Genomic DNA, 22,089 nt, shown 5'->3' with positions numbered 1-22,089 from the left:
TAGAAGGGTGTTTTAAGTGATCACCACTCACGTGATCATGTGGATTTTGTTTTTTAATCAAACCATCCAATCTTGTTTGGATCCTGAACAAAGTCTAGATGCCATTGGCGAAATATTTTAAACGCTTTGGAGATGCTGACATATCACATTTATGCCACCAACAGAAATATGTAATAAGTACAAAAAAGAATAATTATCAAACTTTAACAACCCAAGTATCCCCACTTTGAGAAAAAAAAAACATTTTCAAGGATCCCACAAGCCCTCTCCTTCTCATTGCTACAGACCACACATTGGATAGCCCATTTTCAAAACACATGTAGCAACATGAGCTGTAAAGAAAGGACGGTGTAAAAATCCAAATAAATAAATAAATGACGACAACCTGCGAAGGCAGCTCTCAGAAAATAGCCTCAAAGCAACAGACAAGATTCTGCAAGAAACATCCTTACTCATTAATCATTTTGAACCAGAAGCCAATTGAAAAGGGACACACCTTCATGCTGAATTTCCAGCTTTTTAAAAAAAAGTTAACATCCATTTTTTGTTATTGTTGCGAAGGTGTACGGGAAAATGTGCAACCAGTGTGGGTGACCTGGGAAGGCAGAAGTCACAGGGCTTTCCTGACCAAATTCACTGCAGAAGGACAAAGTGTTGAGGGGACAGCCCTTTGCCCTTCTAGTCAAACAGTTTTAAACCCCAATGCAGAATATAAGGTATTTGGGAGGCTCTAAGTTAGGGTTGCCAGCTCTGGGTCGGGAACTATCTGGCAACTTTGGTGGCGGAGCTGGGAATGGGCAAGATTTGGGGCAGGGTAAGATAACACCATACAGTCCATCCTCCAAAGCAGCCATTTTCCCCAGGGGAGCTGGTATAATAAGCACAAAACCCCGGATGTCACCTGGAGGTTGGTAATCCTAATTGAAATAAATCTAAGCAAAGGATACTCTCTTAACTGAATGCTGCGACGACAAACACTGTGTACACTGCACAGTAATCACCTACATCGGCCTACCTTGTACATTGAGGGAGACGTTTATAGATGGAAGGAGTCATTTACAGGCAGGTATAATTCAGAATCTTCCATCTTACTATTCAAAACACTAATTAATTCCCATCTCCCGTAGCCCAGTCAATCATTCCCAACATAGTTCCTGTGCTTTACAACATCTCTTGAGAGAAAACTGTGGGTACATTAATTAAATCAACAGAGGATTCATCATATCATTATAAGCAAATTGTTTTTTCCCTTGGATAGTATGGCATATTAGCTTTGTACTCTCCGAGTTCATAGCTCCACATAATCAGTTGTACGTTTTTTATGTGAAACCTGAGTATTAACATATATACATTACTATGTAAGGTTTACACAAATTTGCAAATTTAAATACTTGCCATATATCTGATATGAGAAAAAATTATGTAAGTTTCCATATACAGTATACATGACACTTACTTCCATACATTCCAGCGTTGTTCTTCCAGCTGAATCAGTAAATGGTCAATGTATTTATTTAAGGTCGTATATTCCTATGGGGGGAAAAGAACGTATCCATGAGCACATGTGAGTGTTAACTGATACAATGGGGTTTTATTAATTTTTAAATCACGGTGTATGATACATATGTCATTTCCTATTGTAATTTTGTAGTATTGCAAATGCAATTTCTTATTTTAGAACTTCAGCTGATAGAACTTCAGTCTTGTGTTCAGTTGACAGAAATTCAGTCCTTTCTTGTGTGATGATGGTTTTAGTAAATAATTGTGTATACCTTAAACAGAGAATATGTACTTACTAAAGTTCAACAGGCAGAATAATGATTTCTACTAATCTCAAATGATTCTTGTTTGTCATTTTTGAAGTTATATTGAAAACAAAGTCATAGATAAATGACTATTAGTAATTTTTAGGCTTTAAAAATAGCCTAGGGAGAGCAACATTATGAAATAAAGTTCCTTGATACATGAGGGTTGACAGTGGTTCTGTGAGGTTTTCTGTGCTCACCAAAAGACAAAAGTTTCACCCCATTGACAATATCTTCTTGCACACATTGGGCATTTGTCAGAGTTTCATTATTGATTGAGTGGGTATGTGAGTGTAGAATTGCATATAATATAATGGCAAGTCTTCATTCAGCAACTAGAGGCATAGCCCTTTGTACCCAGGAATACAACGAGTGCTAGGATGCACACCTACACTGTCAGCTTCCTGCGGGCTGGCTACAATGCAAAGCTCCTGCCCACCCTTGGACATCAAGGAACATTCCTAACCCAGGGGTCACCAACCTCCAGCTGCAGCCTGGAAATCTCCTGGAATTGGACTAGAGACACCAACTCCCTAGACTGTAAATTGCAAACCCCACATGACTTACTCACATGATTTCCATGGCAGAGGCATTTCCTGGGCAGCCTGGGTCCCAGAGGACCAGCAAGGGAGCTGTTTCTGGGCCTCCTGCAGCCCCCCACCTCCAGACGTCAAGCAGAGGCTGGCCCTGCTCCCCCCCCCCCCATGTTCTCTGAGTTGAAAGAGGCCATGGCAACTTACTGGCAGCTGGGCATGCTCTGAGGCCGGCTCCTCTTCCAGCCAGCAAACTTCTGAAACCAGCAGGAAGCTGGAGGTAGAAAGCCCTTCCTGGCTGGGGGCTGCATCCTGATTGGGGCTAAACTACCAGGGTGGACCAGTGAGGGCCATCACTTACTCATGAGTAAGCATTACCAGGGCAAAGGCATTTCCTCGGCACCCTGGATCCCAGACGGCCAGCAGGGAGCCGTTTCTGGGCCTTCTGCAGCCCCCCAGCTACAAAAGGCTTGCAGCGGCTGCCCCCACTCCCCACTCCTCCAAGTTCAAAGAGGCCAGGAGGTGATGGTAACTTCGGGCAGCAGGGCATGCTCCAAGTCTGGCATCTCTTGCAGCTAGCAAACTTCTGAAACCAGCAGGAGTTTGGAGGTGGATAACTGACCCCTTGTTAAGGCCTTCCTGGCTGAGGGCTGACTCCTGGGTCTAAACTATCTGGGCAGGCCATTCCTGGATGAGGGCCAATCAGATAGTGGGTGAGTAATCAGTTTGGGTTTTATATGGTTTGCTGAATGATTTCTTCTCATAACTGAAGAGTATAAGTTTGTGCAGCTTTGCTACGTGTTTTTTTTAGCATGAAGGTATATGTTACAAGAGCACAGCTATAATATTTCATCAACTGTGAAGGCCTTTTATTTTCCCAGCAGCAATTTTCAAGGGTCCTCTGGTGAAGTCTCAATTTGAAACAGATTCTGAAACAAGAGCTACAAAAGTAGAGACACCAATCAAAAGTGAATGCAGAGAAGTATGTCTACAAATGCCCATGCATTCTTCTTTAAACCTAAGAATACTTTCCTGGAAGTATAGTTCATTGAATAGACCTATGATTCAGGGTAGACTTACTTAGGACTGATCTCCAAATACTATAATCACAATAATTTACTGAGTTATGAATCAGCCTGTGATAACTTTATGTTCTTTACTGCCCATTTGGGTAATGACATGGCACAGGTTGAACCAGATATTCCAAATAAAATAGAATAGTATGATGATAAAGTTTTCTGTCATTTGAAAAATACTGAATTGTAGCACGTGTTTAACCCCCTAGTGCTTATTTTACTGTCCTAATAAAATTGCTACAGTGACTACTGCCAGAAACCAATATCGCAATTAAAAGTTTTCCTATAAATTGAATTATATCATAATTATGGGGAAAACATTATGTATTGCAGCATTATAAAATTCCTTGAAAATGAATTTTTAGTAAGATTCCACTTCCATTAGGAAATAGTTTTGTAATTAATTTTTGAAAGAATTGATAGAGGCCAAATTGAGTTTTATAGAGATTGTTAATTGTAAACACTGATCCAGTAACTCAGGGATTCAATCCCATTTAGCTCTACAACGAGATGCAACTATGAATAATGATATAACCTTTAAAAAAAACGAATTAATAATAAAGGAAAATAATAAAATAACTAGTGACTCAACTAGTTTAGTGTTAACTGAAAGGTAGCAGAATTTATATTTTATACTAAGGGGCAAAGCCCACTTTAAAAGTGGGCAAGAAGTCCCCCCCCCAACAGTCACCATGGGAGTGGGCAGAGGGTGGCATGGTGTACTGCATTTTAAAAGCAGGCTAGGAGCCACCAGGGTTCATGCCGCGTTTCCTACCCTTGTCTCTCTGTGGCGAGCACAGGCACTGGGGGTAGGGTGGCTGGCAGCTCCCAGGGCATGTTTAAAGCAGCACCACCTTCAACCCTGCTCTCTGCCTGCTGCCACGGTGACCACTGGGGGTCCGCCAGCACTCGCTATGGGGAGAACAAGGTGGAAGACGCCACTCCAAAGGCCACTGGCTGGCGTAGATGGCAGCTCCCAGGCCACGTTTAAAGTGGCCTTCGAAGCTGTGCACCTCCCACCCTGTTCTTCCCACGTTCCAGTGGTGAGAGTTGGGGGGGATGCTGCTTCCAGCTTCTAGGCTGCTTTTAAAGTGGCCTAGGAGCTGCAGATGCTTCCCCATCACTTGCCATGGGAGGACAGGGTGGAGGGCGCCATGTAGAAAGGCTAAAATAGCCCCCTTCCTGCAAGCTCTTCTGGCCAGTGCAGGAGGGACTGGGGAGGAGGATTCACCAGCAAAATCAAATTAAAAAGTGGGCTAGGAGCCACAGACTACCCTGCCAGCTGTCAGCATGAGAAGGTAGTTGGGGGATGGAGAGAGAACTCACTGCTGGCCTCCTGATGCCTGCTGAAGTCCAGGAAGGCAGGGCAGGCAGCAGGGCAGAGGGCAAACTCAGCATTCCACCACCTATACCAGAATCCTGGAGGGCAGGGACCATGGAGTGTACAGGTAAGTTTTTCATGACTTCCCAAGGCCAAGAGGGCAGCATGGGCAGCAGGGCCAGGGTGAACCACACCTGGGCTCCCACTGCCTGTCCCAGAGGTAAGGAGAGCAAGGAGGGCATGGGGTGAGCACACGATCACCTCTCCTAGAAGCCAGGAGGGCTGTGGGCATAGCACGGGAAGGTTGGCAGAGTTCCTAGTGCCATGTGGAGGCTGATGGAAGAGGAGCGAATGAGTCAGCCCCTAGTTGGCCCCTAGTAGCAGTGAGAAGTTGACAAAGGAGGCAGGGGGTCCTCCCAGCCCCCAGTAGTGGTGAAGGGGCCATGCTGCAGCCTCCACAGAGAATGCAGGCAGTGTTCCAAGGCTCCAGCAGAAGCAAAGAGGCAACTGTGGCAGCCAAACGTAGGGCAGGCATATCATCGGTGTGTACAGTTCATCATTTTATGTTATGTTATAACTTACATTTCTTGCTAAAAACATCACAAAAAAAACGAATGTCCAGGAAAAAAATTTAGAAGCATTAACAATCACACAAATCCAGGTATCAGATCCTGAAGCAACCCTATATGCCAATTTTATCCCCACATACACTCAGGTACTGTTATTACAAGACATAATAACAATAGCCAACATTAGTTCATCCACTGGCTTAATAGGCCAACATGAGTCAACAATGACCTTAAGACAGAACAAAAGGTTCCGTCCCTCTATCAAAGTTTAGACTTATACAAATCTGACACTAAAAACTGCAATATTCAGAAAACAGCTGGAGAACATCTCCATCTATCAGGGCACACTTGATGTCAGAAAGCAGCATGGTACAGCCCCAAACTGAACCAGAGGGCACACCTATCTATTTAGCAATAAAAGTTGCTCAGAAGATTTATACCTCACCTTTCTCAACAGTGAATGAAAGCAGCTCCTCCACTTTTCTTCCCAACAACCCAATGAGGTAGATTACACTGACAAAATGTGACTGGCCCAAGGTCAAACAACAAGCTTCCATGGCAGACTGGGGTTTAATACACAAGTGTCCCATGTCTTAGATTGACACTCTAACCTCCATAACACAGGATTCATTAAGAAATCTCTCAATAGCTTATCTAGTTCAACTGTATATTCTAGGTAGTTGCTATGTCACTTTTTTGCTTATCTTTGTAAGGCTGCATTCATTTCCACATTCTCATAGTTGGTTATCACTAGTTCTTACTCAGGACCCTTTCTCTGTCCCTTTCTCCCAATTATTTGTTACTATAACTACTAATATTACTACTACTATTACTCCCATTTCTTACTGACCTGGATAACCCAGCCTAGCCTAATCTCATCAGTTTTTAGGAGCTCAAAAAAGGGTTGGTCCTGGTTAGTATTTGAATAGGAAACTACCAAAGAAGACCAGAGTTGCTACACAGATGCAGGGAATGACAAACCACTTCTTAACATCCTTGGTATTGAAAAATCTTATGGAGTCGCCATAAAACAGCTGTGATGTGAGGGGCAGATCATTTAATAACTATTATTACAACTAAGATCCAATAACAGGCAACAGACGTAAAGTTTGATAAACACTTTATCAGGGACATATGAGAGCTACATCTCTCTCTTTTGTGTTAAAGCTTTGACTTCTTTCCAAGGAGAATATGATCAAATGCTGCTTTGGATGCCCATAGGTTGAACAGCATGCTGTAATTTTTTTTAAAGAAAGAAAACAAGTAAACCCACGTATCTGAGGGACCACTTGTCACCCTACGCCTGGCCTCAACCAAGGCCAGGTCCTTTTCGGTCCTGGCTCCTACCTGGTGGAACAAGCTCCCGGAGAAACTGCAGGCCCTGGGAGACCTTTTGACTTTCCGCAGGGGCTGCAAAACGGAGCTTTTCTGCCAGGTCTATGGTTGAGGTCAAGGCAAGTGCTAGTAGAAGACCATTTGGGGCTCCCTCCTGGAAGACATGCTCCCACGTCGGTCTTTTGACATGATTAGGTGTCATACCCCGCTCTAGCCATCCTGGCTATCAGTGGGAGCTGTTAGATAATGTGTTATTTTGTCTGGGAGTGGTGGGTAATAATAATAATAAGGATGATTGTCACGATCTAATAAGAATAATCTTGTGATCCAGACAATATGGCTCCATGAAGTTATGGTAAATGGTTTGTGATAGAAACAAGAAACACCATCAGAGTGCAAGTATGATTTCATGTATGGAATGAGCTATACCTTTGTGAAGGCCTTGGAGTCTCTAACCTGAAGTTAAGTTTTTGATTAAGAAAACTTTGGGGCTCCACCATTGTTGTAAACTACAGCTATTTATTTCATCATTGTTCTGTTGGATAAGTTTTCAAGGCTTTTCAACAACCTCCAGGGATATTTTTTAATATGTATATCCATGACTAGAATGTATATTTTTCATGTCTTTGGAAAAAAGGTACATTAAGGACTTGAATGAACTCTCAAATATACGGCATTACTCATCCAGGAAACTATAAATAAATCACAAGGAATGCGACGCATACAAACTCATATTCTAAATTTCTGCTCTGCCTTCAATACTGCACTTGTAGCCTCATATTATGTAGACAAAAGTTACAGATAATAGTGAACACCAAATTATCATATGAAAGCTATGTGTCTGACTTAAATTAGAAGCTCATCATATAACTGTCTATGACAGCCACAGCAAAAAGCCAGAATGATCTCTTGACTTGTTTATTATTCTTCTCCTTCTCTTCTGTTTTGGAGTTTTGTCAGTGATTATATTAACTGACAAAAGCAGATGATATATTCTGACATTTTATCAATGAAAAACTGGCAAGAGTCCAAGGGCAATGATCAGGAAATTAAAAACAAAACACTCAAAACCAACAATAGTTGCTTTAAAAATAGTTTAGGAAGATGTCTTAATTGCTCTAAATTGTTTAAGCCTCAGCACACATTTTCTATTAAAACTTAGCTAAAGTGATTAGAAGTGATTTACCAGCTCATTTTCTGAAAGCCAGCTGTTTTCATAAAAGTCAGCTGGGTTTCACTTCAGCTGCTGCAGACTTTTGTCTGGAAACCCTTTCCTAAAATTATTTCCCTAAAACTATGTGAGTTAATACTTTATGGGAGCAGTCCTCAGAAGATCTATTTAGAAGTAAGCATGATTATTCTGAGTACTTCAAATTACCATAGCACCCAAGTCTTCAATAGGGGAGAGCACAAAAAAAAAATCAATCTTTTTTGATTCAGGTATTTTGAACCTGAAAAATATTCACGATATTCCTGAATTCCAATACCAGTATTGTATTTTGGGAATCCCCCCCCCAAAAAAAATTGGCTACATTCTATAGTCAATGGGGGAATCTATACAGAGACTTCATATTCATTCATTCATTCATTCATTCATTGTTGTTCTCAAATGTCTTGCAGTTGGTTACAAAATCCATTCCATGACTACAATAAAATCATGTAAAATCACCCATTAAAACATAATTAGAACACAATATTAAGATGGTGGATATATATATATATATATATATATATATATATATATATATATATATATATATATATATATATATATATATATATATATATATATATATAAAACCCACTCCCCTTCCCCCATTCAGCATGGGTCCATCACTCTCTATCTGGAAGCAAGGAACTTAGTTGGTTTCAGCTAGAGACCCACAGCTGCCAATGCCAGGAACCGCTCTGGCCTCAACCATATGCCTGGTGGAAGAGCTCCGTCTTGCAGGCCCCGCGGAAAGCTGACAAATCCTGCAGGGCCCGTAGCTCTTCTGGCTATGTTGCAGTAGAGGGACCAAATGTGCAGCATAGCTATTGGGGTGTCTCCTTAGAAGACTCTCAAACACTGCTATATTTCCTTTGATTCCTTTAAACTCCCCTGGTTTTCTTTGAAGGTTGGCACCCTCTGCTAGTACCCAAACTCCCTTCCTTAGAAATACTAGTTTCCCTCTAACTTTTCACTTGTCTAAAGAAAATTCTTGTCCATGCCAGCCCAGAGAAATCCTCATACCTCATTTCCCCTTTCTAACTGGTCAGGGATCCTTCTCTCCCTAGAAGATTGTTTCCCTTTTCTTAGGTCTGAATTGGGAGTCTCATAACACAGCTCAAATCCCTCTGCCAAATCCAATCCCAGTTCTTCTAACTGTGCAGAACTGCTTTCAGCCTTTTAGTCAAGACTGTTTTCTCTCTGACTAAATTCTCATTAGAGTAGTTGTTTCTGAGCTAAGGCAAGAAAGATTTTCTCTAGATGCAGATTCTGTCAGAATCTGAATTGACTCAGCAATACAGCTCTAATATTACCTCTCTCACAGTTCTTGCTGGCCAGATGGAGCACTTGGAGCAGCCTCTCTCTCAAGCTCTCTCCCTTAGTGAAGAATGTAATCATTTACTTGCTTGTTCTCTGTCACTTTAGCACCTGGAGCCTGGCTTTCAAAGTGCTGTCCATCACACACTCAGTCACAGAAACAAGCAAATTTTTAAAAAAGTTTTCCTGGAAAATCCTGAATATATCTGGGAGGGGGTTCAGATTTCCAAAAATCCTGAATATCTCTGGGATGCTGAAATATACCTAAAATATTAATAAGGTATTCAGGATATGCTTTTGGCTTTGGTGTATCTAAAAAGTACAGCCCCACATACAGTTGTACATATGCATCTTATTAAAGTCAGCTGGATTTAACCACATTTGGATGTAGTGGGTTTTCTTGGCTGTGTAGACGTGGTCTGGTAGTTTTAGTCCCTGATGTTTCACCAGTAATTGTGGCTGGCATCTTCAGAGGTAGGACATGGCAAGTTGAGAATCGCTCCATGTCAAAGTATGGAGTGTGTGAACAGCTGCTGGGTATTTTATTTACTTCTCGGGGAGAGGAGTTACACATCATATTCCTGTCTTATCTGGGAGTCTCCCAGGAAGTGAATTGAAATTAAGAAGTGCTATTCCTGTGTCTGGTTGGAGTTCATTATGTAGTCCATCAGGAAGTACTTTCCCTGTGTCGAGTGAAGTTCATTAGAAAGTGTGTAAGCCAAGCTGCTGCCTATCTTATCTGATGAACTGTTGGGAGGTGTTTTAGAGTCCCATGTTTTTTTATTCTGGTTTTTTTCAGGGATGGTAAAGGTAAAGGTAAAGGTATCCCCTGTGCAAGCACCGAGTCATGTCTGACCCTTGGGGTGACGCCCTCTAGCGTTTTCATGGCAGACTCAATCCGGGGTGGTTTGCCAGTGCCTTCCCCAGTCATGACCGTTTACCCCCCAGCAAGCTGGATACTCATTTTACCGACCTCGGAAGGATGGAAGGCTGAGTCAACCTTGAGCCGGCTGCTGGGATTGAACTCCCAGCCTTATGGGCAAAGCTTTCAGACGGCTGCCTTACCACTCTGCGCCACAAGAGGCTCTTTCAGGGATGGTAGCCAGGTTTTATTGATTTTTCAGATTGCTTTTCTATTGACACTAAATTGGTGTAAAACTATCTGACCATGACCATGCAGCTCAGAAAACCCAAAGCAGCCAGTTGACTCCAGATCTGAAAGCCTTTGACGATTCATTAACTATATTAAAGAGCCTCTTGTGGCGCAGAGTGGTAAGGCAGCAGACATGCAGTCTGAAAGCTCTGCCCATGAGGCTGGGAGTTCAATCCCAGCAGCTGGCTCAAGGTTGACTCAGCCTTCCATCCTTCCGAGGTCGGTAAAATGAGTACCCAGCTGGAGGGCGTCACCCCAAGGGTCAGACATGACTCCATGCTTGCACAAGGGACACCTTTACCTTTTAACTATATTTAATTGCTGTTAGGACTACACTCCATAGTTATTTTCATGATGCTTCCAATCAAAATATATGGATCTAAGAGGAATGCCTGATTAATTAGCCTCCTATAGAATAGGAGCCCATTCCACCAGGTGGGGGCCAGAGCAGAGAAGGCTCTGGCCCTGGCCGAGGCAATAGTGGACTTCTTTAGGGCCGGGGAGCATTAGCTAGTTGGTAACGGTGGAGCATAGAGCTCAAGTTTTAACATGTTTGTGATACTTACACAATTTATTCTGATACTGGAGTTGAAGGGAAAGGTCCATCCCCTTGTATTGTTAGTTGAATGTTTGGAGAACCAAAGCCAGTTATAGGAGCTGATACTGAGTTTGATGGACCGGCAGACTAACCTGTTAAAAGCTAACTTTATTTGTTCATATGAGAGTGCTGATTTTCTGGCTCCAAACTACAGTTTAATCATTAGCTAACTAAGAACACAGACAGGTAAAAGAGTATCATTTCTGGATCACCCTTACAAAAATACAAGTCAAACAAAATACATTCAATCTGGTTGGAAGGAAGTATCCTCTGCAGCATACGGTACTTGCATTTGACTCATGAATTTGACTGATCACTTAGGACAGGAGAAGTTAAGGGGAAGTATTTATGGGAACTACTAGATAAAGCTATTGCATAGCTTTTTCTGATGTTTCTCATGTTGGCATTTAGGCAACACTGCACATTTATCCCAGTTTTCAGAAAGCAGTCTTTAGCCCAACAATTTGCACTGCTTCATATTTGGAAAAGGTTCTTGCAAAAGTTTAATGGATTAAAAAGAATATTAATGTATTCTGCCAATCCAAGACTCAGTTTCTGAGCTGTGGAACTGTTAGGTATTAAATCAACATGTAAATTATCCATAACATTAAGTTGGGCAGTTTAAGGTATGCCAATGGGGTCTCTGTTGATCTCTTGCTCTGAAGTCTGACATACCATAGTTCTTTTATATTAAAAGGATGCAGACCTCTGTGTCACAGTCAATACCATAGTGCTTAAGGTCTTTGTTGTCTAAATTTCTTTTCCTTATTTTCCCCAGGAGAGATTTCAGGCTTATAATCACCTGTTATTGCACAGTAGACTTTACTTGACAGTGGCATATTGGCCTGAAAGAGAAACCCAACAAAGACCTTAACAGTTTTGGACTGCTTGCTTTCCCCTCTACATATCCACCATCATTCTCAGACAAATGTAGGTACTAGTTAGTATATAAAAAGCAGCATGGGGAGCTATCAGAAGCCAGCAAGTCCCTAGTGCAGATGTATTTCATTAAACCTTCATGAAGATGGTGGCCATCAGTGCAGGCCTCCATTTCAATAACAAGTTGTTTACACTTCTGATAAATATTAGGGAGAACATTCCACCTTTAAGCACCATCCAATGACTGGGCTAGCGGGAAAGAAAAACCCATAAAAATTCCTCACTCCCAGGTCTCCTATTCAGTTGCCTAGACTCTCTTTATAAAAACACTGCTGACTTAGAAAATCATTCCCCAGAGCTATATACAGTAGCTCCTGTACATTGTGACCTGTCATAAAGACACAGACGTGAAAGATTAGCAATGAGAGGCCAAGAGGAGAGCACGGCTGGGAGCTCCCTTGTCTGCAGACATGCCAACACATTTTTTTACCCCTTGAGAGAGACAGCTGAAAGGCATCTTGCTTTCATTGTTTCCTGCCATCACTTTGCCTTTCTTTCTCTTGCCTGACAGTGCACCCTGATCAAGCCACAAACATTTTCTGCAGGAGAACGGGGCTTGTTAAGACAGGTTTCGAAGTAGCATCTGCTTTGCAGTAGCCAGCAGTGCTTGTCAATGCACATTCATTTTCTAAGCACCATTGTGGTACAATTATGGTTAGACAGGAAGACTACACATTTGTGTTTAGATACACATACGTGGAGAAACAAAAATAACTCTAAATCTCATATGAGTTTATCTGCAGGGTATGCGAGCATCGAATGCTTTTAATACGTGTTGTGGGTGAACTGGGACTAAATCTGAAAGAACAGGCAACGTGAATGTCCTTCGCCAGATCCATAACAGCATGCTGCAAATTCTGTTTCAAGATGCTAAGGAAAGTGAAAAGCTGGGGGAAAAAAAGAATTATAGTTCTATATTTTGTGATGTAGATCCAATACACACTGTGAGATGGGATGGGAAACATGTAGTATAGTATAAGGGTGGTTTTAACTAACTTAAGGCTCTGGGGAAAAGTCCAGGGTAATGCGCCAGAATCACTGTCATCCCACTGCTGGGCCTAAGAAGGGGTGGCACTAACCGTAGTGCAAGGTGGGTGGGAGCCAATATTGCACTGGAGGCCAGCTGCTCAAATCCCATATGGGGCAGAACTATAAGCCTGGTCTTCTTTCTTTCACTCTGGGGGTATGAGCTGTGGGACCTGGAGCAGTTGCCCCCATTGCCTATTGGCTGCCCCCCCCCCCAGTATGGTACCATAACAAGATGGACTGGAACTGGCTATTAGTTACCGAACAGATATCTAAAAGAAGACATATTTCCACATCTGATTTAATATGGTTTGGGGGTGATTCTCTCTTTATTGGGAAGTGCCCAGAGAACTCTAACAGAGAATTCTATCAGCAGCATCAGACTACAGCTTTGAGGAATATTTGCAGGGGCCCATACCAGGTAAACAAATTAAAATGCTATATTAATTTTGTACGGCAGATGTCCTGGGGCAAGGGGCATTGGGAATGAGAAGGAACATGTTCCTGAAGCCAAGCACATGTCATAAAAAGAAGATGTTTATTTCATACAGGTAGCATTCAGACATCCAAGGAAACCACAGACACCTGGTTTGTGTTCAACAAACAATATCACTGAGCTCATCACTTCCCACCACCCCCACCCCTTTGCAAAGCATGAAACTATAATTTGTTGTGACTTACAAATGGGATTTTGAAAAACACCACATTTTATTTCTTGCTTACAAACCACAATTCTGTGCTTGCAAACCACAGTTTAATCCTAGTTTGTGTAAGCAGGAAGCAATTTAGACAATGTGACAAACTGGGCTTTATTGAAAACTTCCTATGTGTGCAAATGGCAAACAGGGATGTGCCGTGTGGAAACCTTCCAGCAGGAGGGCTTCTATGCACCTACTTTCCCAGTGAAGCTGGAAAACAGAGCTGGGGGGGGGTAGATTTGGGGGATAGCCTGAGCCTGGGCATAAGGGAAATCTTGCTGATGGGGATATAAGGTATCTTACATTGGTTCCAAAGGGCCTCTTGTGGCGCAGAGTGGTAAGGCAGCCGTCTGAAAGCTCTGCCCATGAGGCTGGGAGTTCAATCCCAGCAGCCGGCTCAAGGTTGACTCAGCCTTCCATCCTTCCGAGGTCGGTAAAATGAGTACCCAGCTTGCTGGGGGGTAAACGGTCATGACTGGGGAAGGCACTGGCAAACCACCCCGTATTGAGTCTGCCATGAAAACGCTAGAGGGCGTCACCCCAAGGGTCAGACATGACTCGGTGCTTGCACAGGGGATACCTTTACCTTTACCTTTACATTGGTTCCAATATAGTTCCAATATATTTTTATCTGTTCTCCCAATGTATATCATTTTATCTGATTGTCTTCATATTTTAAGTGTTTTTACCCACCTTTAGTTCTTAAGATTACTGGAAAGAGAAATGTGGAAGGAAGGAAAGAAGCCTGAGCTCTAGTGAGTGTTGTGATCTTTCCTCAACCTCAACTCTTTGCTTTCTCGGACTCACCCTTCTCCAGATAGGTGCGTAATATTTTCTTTTCCCTTTTTTAGCTAACCTTTCTCCCCTGTGTGTGTGCACACATGCTTTTCTCTCTCTCTTAATAAAATACAAAATTCTTTGGGTATTGGGGCTATTTATTTCAAAGTTGCCTATAGGAATTGTACTCCTGTATACCAATGATTTTAAAAGTCTCAATTACCCTTTTCTTGCTAATCTAATTTCCCCCACAAATTAATATTTAATAAGCATTTTGGATAACAGCTCAGGCCTCATCCTGAAAAGATGTATCTCCTTGAAGCAACCCACATTGGACCAAAAGTTGTGAGCTGCATCTTTTAGCTGTCAACCCTGCTTGTGATGGCATGCAGCTGTCTTGGGGAGCTGTCAGCCTGAGGAGATACAGCTGCAGGAGCTTCTGCAGGGACTCCTAGCTCAAGGTCCTGAGCAGCCTGCTCTTCCGCTGGGATTGAACTGGGGAGGCAGACCAGGCTGCTAGGCTGTTGGGGCTCTGCTCGTCTGAAGCTGGCTCATGACCATTTCATCAAGACAGTATATGATAGAAATTTACATAAATCTCACTGCCCACATTCCGTTACATGAATCTCTAGACAATGGATATGTTTCCTGATGTCTTAAAAAAAACATTAGAAAAATACCAAAATAGTCACATGTAAAAATACTAAAAAATAGTAAAGGTAAAGGTATCCCCTGTGCAAGCACCGAGTCATGTCTGACCCTTGGGGTGACGCCCTCCAGCGTTTTCATGACAGGCTCAATACAGGGTGGCCTTGCCAGTGCCTTTCCCATTCATTACCGTAGTAACCAATAAAATAGTCACCAATAAAATAATAACCAATAAAATAGAAATAGCTTAATGACAGCAGGTAGCTGTTAGTTTTTCTAGAAGAAAACTCAGAATGAAAGTTAAATTAGTTCAAATACTCAAACTATATTTTGGTTCTTTTTAAGACAACACTTTTGAATCAACAATAAAATACTACTGTATTTCACCAGACAAGATTAATGAGTAGTGATATGTCTAGCTTTTCTTAGGGTTAGGAAATACCTGGAGATTTTGGGGCTGGGCCCTAGAAAGGACAGGTTTTGAGATGGGCAGGGACCTCAGAATTGTAGAATGCCATGCTGTCCACCTGAAAAGCAGCCATGTTCTCTAGATCAACTAACCTCTGCTATCTGGAGAGAAGTAATAATAGTGGTCCCACATGGAGGCAGATAACTCTAGCTTTACTCCATGTGTGTATCCAACACACAAATATCATTTACCCCTAACTATACCTATACCTGGAAGTATTTTTAAAGTATCTAAGTAAAATCCTAAGGAGTTATATTTGTGCATAAAACCAAACCATGCCATGAAGTGACTGCAAAATTAATTCTCCTGGGGATATACGGTATGCTGCTCTAGCTGGCCACACCCAGGGGCAGGAGGTGCCTGGGCTGCAGAGCCTAGCCGGAGTCCATACCAGAGTAAAGTCAAAGTCCGGCCCAAGTCGTTAGGAATCAAAGCAAGCAGAGTTAAGGGCGAGGCAAAGAGTAGTCAAGGGAAAGCCAAGGTCAGATAAGCATATATTCAACAAAGCCAGTCCAATTACCAGATGCGTAGTCAAAACCGTTTGCCAGGAGTCAGGGAAGCCAATGGGAGTCAGAAGTTCACAGACCATGGACTCCAAGCCAAACAGGAAGGTTTCTGCATACATTGCATCCATGCTGAAGAGCTGCTGCTGTCTCTCCTAAAAGCAGCCCAGCTAATTGGCTGCACCTGGGGGAGGACTCACTCATCCTCCCCAGGAGCTATCCCAGCTGGGCCCCATCTACTTTGACAGCATATCTTTAGTCTCTGGCTCCTTCGACGTTCAGCAAACACCACCCTTCTGCTTTGTCTGCGTTATTCAGGTAAGCTGTCAGGGCTGGAATGTGTCTCTGGCTGCACCAAAGATGCCTTTTGGAAAGAGTCCAGCTGACTTGTGCTGCTTCCCCCTACTGCACATTCAGAGGCCCCTCTCTCTTCTCCCAGAGCTGACTCAGCTGCAGGCCCTGGTTGCTGTGGCAGCTCCTGGGAGATGGGAGGTAGCAGCGGGGGCATGATACCCTGTTATTTTGGGAAATGGGTATCTAATTTACATGTTGGAGACCAGATCTGGAATTAACAAATAGCAACAGATTTAGCACAGATACTAAATCTTTATGGGTTCTGTTTCTTAAAAGAGCTTTTTTTTTGCCATGTGGGATAGGGGATAACCTCACACTTGGTGTTCACAGAATTACCTGATAGTACCCTGTTATTCTCTAAACTGTGTATAAATGATACAGCATCATGTGCTATTTAATGTCTTTGGGGGAATTTTGAAAAGCAAACTAATTAGGAAATCCATCAAAAATGGAGGATAAATCTGAAAGATATGGGGGATAAATTTGAAAAAAAGTAAGTGCTTTTGTATAAACTTGGTTATCATTAAAGACTATACAGTTATATTCACATTTTACATTACAAAATATTAATTACATTACATTTTCTCACATCAAGTAAATCTCAGTGTTTCTTCCTAATGCAGTGGAAGCTAAGAAGTCTTCTGCAAAGGTAAGGTTTTCTGTGCCCTACTAAGTAGAATGACATTTTTGAAGTCAATGGACTTAGAAGGATGTAACTCTACTTAGCATGGCACTGTGTGTGGACTAATGAGGGCAATGAATATTCTGTACTGATTTATATCCCTGGATTTGTATTTAGCTATGAAGGTAACGGTATCTCCTGTCTGACCCTTGGGGTGACGCCCTCCAGCGTTTTCTTGGCAGATTCATTACAGGTGGCCTTGCCAGTGCCTTCCCCAGTCATTACCGTTTTACCCCCCCCCCAGCAGCAATCTGGGTACTCATTTTACCAACCTTGGAAGGATGGTAGCCTGAGTCAACCTTGAGCCGACTGCTGGGATCGAGCTCCCAACCTCATGGGCAGACAGCATTTCTGCTGCTTACCACTCTGCACCACAAGAGGCTCTGTATTTAGCTATAGCTGAATACAAATCCAGGTTAAGAATATATGCAGACCTATATGGAGGTCAAGGAGCAACAGTGAGAACCGGCCATGGAATCACTGATTGGTTCAAAACTGAGAAAGGAGTTTGGCAAGGCTGTATACTGTCGCCTTGCCTATTTAACTTGTATGCGGAGCACATCATGAGAAAGGCGGGGTTAGATGAGTCACAAATTGGGGTCAAGATTGCAGAGAGAAATATCAACAACCTCAGATATGCAGATGATACCACTCTAATGGCAGAAAGCGAAGAGGAACTAAAGAGCTGAATACTTAAAAAAAAACTCTCAGGACTTTGAATTACTTATACCATCATATGTACACCATAGAAATAGCCCAATGCAACTGCCAAACAATGCATGCTATGAAAAATATTATCTTTCATTGCAATGTGCTAGCTAGAAACAGTTCTTTTCAGGATTCCAGGGCCTCTCAATAACAATGGAAGTTATGGTGCTTCAGGGGGATCATGACTGTACAATACTATGTGGAATAGAACGTTTTGTGTGAACCAGAGAGATGTCGCAATCAGGTCAGACTAAATCCCCACTTAAGGGGTGGCATTGGGCCAGTCAGCCTTTGCCTAGCTCAAAAGACTACGGGGATAAAATGACGGAATGTATGCTCTTTGGGAATGTATGCTCTTTGGGAACTGGCTGAGGTAAAAATGCACCAAATAAATAAATATTTTTAGAAGCCTCCTTTCTTCTGACTCTTATTTACATATGTAAACGGGAGAGCCATAAACAATAGGAGTGCAGAGAGTGCACCCCCAGGGAGGGCTTCTGGGGTGTGACATTAATCAACAACAGGAACAGAAGGAATCAAAATATGATTTACTGTATCTCCCTCCCTCCCTCTCTCTCTCATCCTTGTGCATTCCCCCTTTCTCTCTTCACTGCCACTACATCCAGAGCCCAAACTTCCAACCAGCCCTCCACAAACACCATCTCACAGCACCCTATTGCTCCATCTTCACTCTTTCTCTCCTTATGTCTCACCACCACAGCCTCTTATCTCTCCCACTCGCCAGCCCACATCTGTAGCCCAGCAAATTCCCTCACTCCCATTCTCTGCAGCAACTTTTAAATTAGCCCTTGGATCCGGTTCCATGTGATTTTGGATTCTGATCGTCTCTCTTCCCTCCCTGCATCTCGGAAGCTGCTTTTTTTCTTGATTCTGCCAGGACCCCGCATACACACCCTTTGGTTGTGCTCCTCTAAAAAGGGGGAATCAGAATGGGATGGAACACTACTGAAAAATAAGGGAATAATCATACAAGGATTAAGATTGTCATTGCTGAATTTATAAACTGCCAGTGATTAAAACGGATGTCCTTCCTTCTTTGATCTGTCCACTATTTGCTATTGCTTATCAGAGGTGTGTCTCTCTTTCCAATTCCTGTAGGGAAGGGGCATACCAGCAGGCCTAAATCAATCCCTGGGATGGAAGGTGGCACAGCATAGCCTCAGCTTGTAAGATCTTGAAAGATAAGCAGGATCAGTACTATGACTGGGAGATCACCAAGGAAGACTCTGTAGAGGGAACCAATAACAAATTACCTATGCTTCTTGCTTGCCTTGAAAACCCCGTGCTGTGGTCATCCAAATTGGTTCAGACTTGACAGTACATCTACGGTTGGGGTGCACATTTGTGAGACCACCCACATGTGTCGTCCTCGGATTCTAAGTAACATTACAGTGTTGCAAACTGCTACAAAGCTGCCATAGAGAACTGATGAAATGAAGTAAGAATAAACAACAAAAATAAACCCCATTTTTCACTAATGTGAAAGACAGTATCTCTGCATTTGTCTTGATTAAAGGTCTAAGTTGTTGGAACATGAAAGATCTACAGTAGGGTTGTGCGCTTTGGCTGCCGAAGCAGCTGCTTCGGGATTGAATGGCTGCTTTGGCAGTTGACACGCACAACCCTAATTCTGCAGTGTGCATAATTGAGCAGAATAGAAAGGGTGTCCTACAGAGGGCATCGGACAAGATGTATATTTAGCATAGACAGTATAGAAACTTCAAGATGATTTTGAAATTATCTCCTCCAGTGTCCTGATTGGTTCAAAAGAGGACTTCCTGCTTGTTTGAGCACACTTCCTCCCTGTTTGTCTCCAGAACAGCAGTTGACTGCAGGCAACTAGATAGTTAGATCTCTCTCCTCTATTTTTAAACATAGTGGTTTCTCTTCTGAATAAAAGCTATTTTATTCTTTAAGCAGCCTGGTACTCTGTTTTCTCTACATATTCAAACTCTGCTAACATAAGTGCTGGTATGTGCCTTTGTCATTCCCATTACAATAACAAGTGCATGGCAAGTTAATGCTATCTGTGTGTCTGACATTCTGTGATCTAACATTCTCTGATCTAAGAGTCTTACATGACCAGGGTGCTGAGCGCATGCAAATCTCATTGAGCTCTCAGGCTTACACTTGCAGGGAAGGGAATTAAGAAGAAAACATTAGCTGAACTATTTAATCATTTCTTTTTAAAAGCATTTGTGTCAGTATCCACTTAGTAGTAGTTAAATGAAAGGATTCTGAAAAATCAACAATTATTCTCAGATGCAGGAAATCACTTCCAAAGGATGCCATTTAACACTGGCTGTGGAGAAGTGTATAGTAATCATATCCTGATGACAATGCTAAGGAGAATTTCCCTCTAACCAATGTGATCTAATTTATATCTCCTATAATAATATCCAGTGGTCATTGTGAGCATTTCATTATCATGGAAATTAAAGACAACACAAAGAAATTAATGTTTTAAGAGAACCTACCATGGTTCATTAAACCCTCCCTTTTATTGTCTGTGAAATGTAATAAGATACTGTTCTTCCTTTGCATGTATATGCCTGAAGAATAGGAATAATACTTTTCATAAATTATATACATAAGCATTGAAGGTAATCCACTAGCTCAGCATAACCATCTTCATATTTCCATATAAACCTGCACTGTGTATTTTCCTCTGTATTGTAACACACCCCATAAAACACTACAATTTATACACTACCTCTTAACTCTTGCTAAAATGTAATGATCACAAATCATGGCTGAGTGGAATATTCTGCCACTAACTTCAACAAATGACAGCAGGATTCAGCCCTTAAAAGGGGACAATTGTTGAATGTGAAAAATGGTCCCCTTTATTATTACTGACATTTTATCCTGCCCTTTCATTGAGAAACATACTCAACTGTAGTCTTTGGGATTCTCCACTATGGAAGAAAAGTGTGAGATGTTATCATTTCTTCATCCATTCATATTGGCTAAAGTCTGCCTTAAAAGAATCAATTCTGCAAATATTTTGTTTTCTTGTTGTTTTCGGTTTCCTTGCATCAGCCCCATGTGTATATTTTTCAATGTTATATATGCACTAATAGCACATAAATTGTATATATCAGCGGTCCCCAAACTTCTTGTAGTCGGGGACCGCCTCCGAGGGTGGGAGAGAGCCGGCGGCCCAGCCACAGCAGCTGCACGTAAACGCGCACGTGCAGTTGCCGTGCATGCGCGTTTTCGCCACCAGGCGGCGCTAATGCGCATGCGCAGAACAGCCGAATGTGCGCGTTTTCGCCAGCAGGGGGCGCAAACACGCATGCGCGGCAGCTCCGTGCGTTTGCGTCGCTGGCGTGCCAGTGGCCGTGCCTGCCTCTTCCCCCACTCTCGCTGCGGGGGGAGGGGAAGGCAGGTGCGGCCGCTGGCGGCCCGGTACCATGGCCTTAGCAGCCCGGTACCGGGCCGCCGACCTGGGGTTGACGACCCCTGGTATATATCATTTAAGTAGTGAGCAAATGCCATAAAAGAACCAAACACATTAAAAATATAAGCAACATGTTTACATCTACAACATATGAAAATAAGAAGGGCATTTCATATTTCCCTAGCAGAGAAAAAAAGATGGCTGGACAAATCCCAACTCTTCTTTTGCTGTCAAAATCAGACTCCACACAAATTGGGAGATATACATGTTGAGGTGACCTGACTCAATCCAGGTGATCACCTTTTGATATGAAACTTAGTGAGAAAAGGGCTCAAGAAAGAAAGAAGCTATAAGGTGATAATCCATGGGGGGAGGGTGTTGTCATTTATTAGCATTTTTGGTTGTTAAAACCAGATCCCACCTCCTCTCTTTCTAAATCACTGAGAAAGCTCTGTATTTAGACACTCTGGAACTGTCTACTTCAGTTCTTAATAAATGATATCTTCTTAATATTTATACTTGAACTGTTGACAGTATAACATTCTTGAGGATGTATGGGTACACTCTGTGACTAAAATATATAAATATATATATTGCACTACATTGAGTGACTAAAATATATAAAAATCAAGAAGTGAAAAGGAAAAAACAAGGAAGAGAAAAGTACTCTTGTCCATTTCTGTTTTCAACACTCTAAGTATGTACCCAGATCACATTGGTAGCCCAAACAGCATTTTACCAATTGTACCAAGACAGGCTAGCACCCTACCTGTCACAAGAACACTTTGCTACAGCGATCCAGGTAACGGTCACTTCCGAATTAGACTTCTGTAACTCGCTTTACGACTGGGGAAGGCACTGGCAAACCACCCCGTATTGAGTCTGCCATGAAAACGCTGGAGGGCGTCACCCCAAGGGTCAGACATGACTCGGTGCTTGCACAG

General features: G+C 42.4%; 1 protein-coding gene across 14 annotated transcripts in view; it reads right to left on the bottom strand.

Annotated features, from left to right (window-relative positions):
• The window catches only part of NCKAP5 (NCK associated protein 5), a 768,088-nt gene that overhangs the window by 526,631 nt on the left and 219,368 nt on the right, over nucleotides 1-22,089 (bottom strand). For 13 of the 14 annotated variants that reach the window (XM_077320257.1, XM_077320242.1, XM_077320245.1 and 10 more), the window contains one exon: nucleotides 1,457-1,530. The exons of the other annotated variant lie outside the window; for it this stretch is intronic. In XM_077320257.1, the coding sequence (XP_077176372.1) occupies nucleotides 1,457-1,530 (74 nt within the window). The remainder of the gene's footprint in view (nucleotides 1-1,456; nucleotides 1,531-22,089) is intronic. 14 annotated transcript variants of the gene reach the window in all.

This window comes from Paroedura picta, chromosome 2, assembly GCF_049243985.1.
Source record: "Paroedura picta isolate Pp20150507F chromosome 2, Ppicta_v3.0, whole genome shotgun sequence".
NCBI lineage: Eukaryota > Metazoa > Chordata > Lepidosauria > Squamata > Gekkonidae > Paroedura > Paroedura picta.
The sequence above is the reverse complement of the archived record's forward strand: the minus strand, read 5'-3'. Positions and strand labels throughout refer to the sequence as shown.